Source organism: Gossypium hirsutum, chromosome D05 (genome assembly GCF_007990345.1).
Source record: "Gossypium hirsutum isolate 1008001.06 chromosome D05, Gossypium_hirsutum_v2.1, whole genome shotgun sequence".
Lineage (NCBI taxonomy): Eukaryota > Viridiplantae > Streptophyta > Magnoliopsida > Malvales > Malvaceae > Gossypium > Gossypium hirsutum.
The window spans coordinates 24,127,527-24,130,259 of NC_053441.1; the positions used below are offsets into that span (position 1 = coordinate 24,127,527).

The 2,733-nt window shown below is 31.2% G+C and overlaps 1 protein-coding gene across 1 annotated transcript; it reads left to right on the forward strand.

The window, feature by feature from the left end:
• Positions 1 to 267: 267 nt before the first annotated feature.
• Positions 268 to 1,629, forward strand: LOC107914572 (myb-related protein 330). Its single transcript, XM_016843512.2, has 2 exons — positions 268 to 861; positions 942 to 1,629. Exons 1-2 carry the CDS (start codon positions 599 to 601, stop codon positions 1,459 to 1,461), a joined length of 783 nt encoding a protein of 260 aa, XP_016699001.1. The 5' UTR covers positions 268 to 598; the 3' UTR covers positions 1,462 to 1,629.
• The last annotated feature ends 1,104 nt before the right edge of the window (positions 1,630 to 2,733 follow it).

Sequence of the window (2,733 nt, forward strand, 5' to 3'; positions counted from 1 at the left end):
TTAGATCTAACTATTTTAATATTGTTAAAATTATTTGTATGACATTTTAAAATAATAAAAAATTCACTTGGTAGTAAATTAATTAAAAAATAACGTTATAATTAACCAAAAAAAATTAACTGTGTCAACAGTTAGACTTGAATTTTAAAATTTAAAAAGTAGAGGGACTGAATTTTAAAAATCCAAAGAGTACAGGGACTGATGGCAGATTTTAACCAAGTACCGAAGATTGCAGGTAAAAATCAGCCTAACGAGAAAACATGAGTTGGCGTGTAGAAGATTGACCAAGTATTAGTTTACCACCATGCTGATTGCTGATCATGACCTAAAATCACCCTGGAATTCCAAGAAGCCTTTGGATTTTGAATAAAGAAAAGCACAAAGTAATATGAATTGTGACGTAAAAAGTAGCTCCTACCTACCAAATCCCAACCCTATCTTTAACTAACCACTTTGGGGGTTTTCTTTTCTTACCAACTTTGGTCAAATCCCATCGCCATCTTGCCCAACCCCATTTAAATATTTACATTCCGTTTGAAACACAGACTTATGAACTTATCCCATTCCCAAGTTGTGATATTTTGATTCAACAGATTTCATGGGACGGTCACCCTGTTGTGAAAAAGCACATACCAACAAAGGTGCTTGGACCAAAGAGGAAGACCAACGCCTCATTCATTACATCCGTGTCCATGGTGAAGGTTCTTGGCGTTCCCTTCCCAAAGCTGCCGGCCTACTTAGATGTGGTAAGAGTTGCAGGTTAAGATGGATGAACTACTTAAGGCCTGATCTTAAAAGAGGCAATTTTACTGAAGATGAGGACGAACTTATCATTAAACTTCACGGTTTACTTGGGAACAAGTCAGTTTTCTTCTTCTTTTAATATATTTTCAGCTTTTTAGATTTACTTGTTATTGAATGAACATATATATATATGGCAGATGGTCTTTGATAGCAGGAAGGTTACCGGGAAGAACAGATAACGAGATCAAGAACTACTGGAACACCCACATCAAGAGAAAGCTTGTTAGCAGAGGGATCGATCCGCAATCTCATCGTCCTCTAAATGGAATAGCGAAAGCCACACCCACCGAGTTGGATTTTAGAAACGCACCCACCGTTCCTAAAATAAAACCCATTACAACTGCAACCCTATCTTTGAGTTTCAAATACGATGAGTCTCAAGTGAAGGCCAAGTCAGATTCCCTTGAAGGAGGAAACTGTACCAGCAGTGGCATGACTACAGATGAAGAACAACCGAGTAGCAGGCCGAACGAGTTAAATTTGGAGCTTTCGATTGGGTTTAGTATTAACTCAGCCAACTCGGCTGAGTCCAAACCAAAGGTGGCTAAGCCTAAGGCAGTCTGTTTGTGTTGGCAATTGGGTTTTCAAAGAAGTGAAATTTGTAGCAACTGTGAAAATACAAATGGGTTGTTTAGATATTGTACAACTTTGGGTTGATAGTATCTCATATTTTTCCTTTCTCTGTAGTTGAAAGCTAATTACAAAACAGTATGTTTTCTATTCTTTTGATTTATCATAAAAGAGCCTTGTTCATAATTCTATCTGTATCAAATTATTGAAGTTTTATCCCTTGCACCCTAAAATTCAACTAACACTTTACCATCATATTTGTGTTCAATAATATTCAGTTTTGCTTACTTTTTTTCATATTTAAAATTTAGTCCATTTACTTTTATTTCAAATAATTTAATCTCTCTATTTTTCATATTTTAAAAAATTCAAGTCTAATCATTGACATAATTAAAGTTTTTCTATTAAATTTAAGTTTATTATAACCTCAGTTTTTTCATATCTCAACTTAATAATCCCAACAAGTTAAAAGAAATGAAGAATAACAAGTGTCCCAACAGCATAGCTAGGCAATATTGTCACGATGACCATGGTTCATATTAATGATTCTAAACAACTTTTGGTATGAAATGTGAGGTTTAAGAGATATCCATGTGACGGTTCAAATATTTTAACGAAAACAATGGTTTAATTATTTAATAATATAAAATATAGCTAATTTTTTCAATCGTAATTAGATGTATGTATTGTACAATTATAATACTAGGTCGAAAGTAATTATATAATTTTATTCAAAGTTGATTAAGGTAATAAAATACCTTTGGCAAGCCATATCCATATGCACCACCATCATCCAAAATTTTAATTATATAGAAATGATAAAGTTGCTAATATTAAACAGTGCCCGTAATTTAAAATTTTCATTATTGAATTAGTTTGAAATGATTATAATTGTGGATTTCTTTTATTAATTGTGAGAAAATTATGCGACCTAGAAAATTGATAAAAATAAATTATACTTTGGTGTAATTGGTTTTAATTGACTTTAAAGAGGTCATATAATATGTTTGATTTAATACATTATTATGTAATATACGATTGATTGTATTTATTAACAAAATTATAATAAAGTTTATTTGTTTTGATAAAGTATATATATAATATGATAAAGAAATTCAATTTAAAAAATAGTCAACAATGAATGGTTTCAAAACATAAAAAAAATATTTTATTTAGGAACACTTACACAAAGAATACTTAATTAAAAATAATTAAGGTAACAAAAATTAAATAACCATAAGGTTCAAATTGAATTAGAATTATAATAACATGCGCATGGCCTAAATTGAACAAAAAGAGGAACTCTATTGAAAAAATATGAACGATGAGGGACTTAATAAAAATTAACCCAAGACCCTA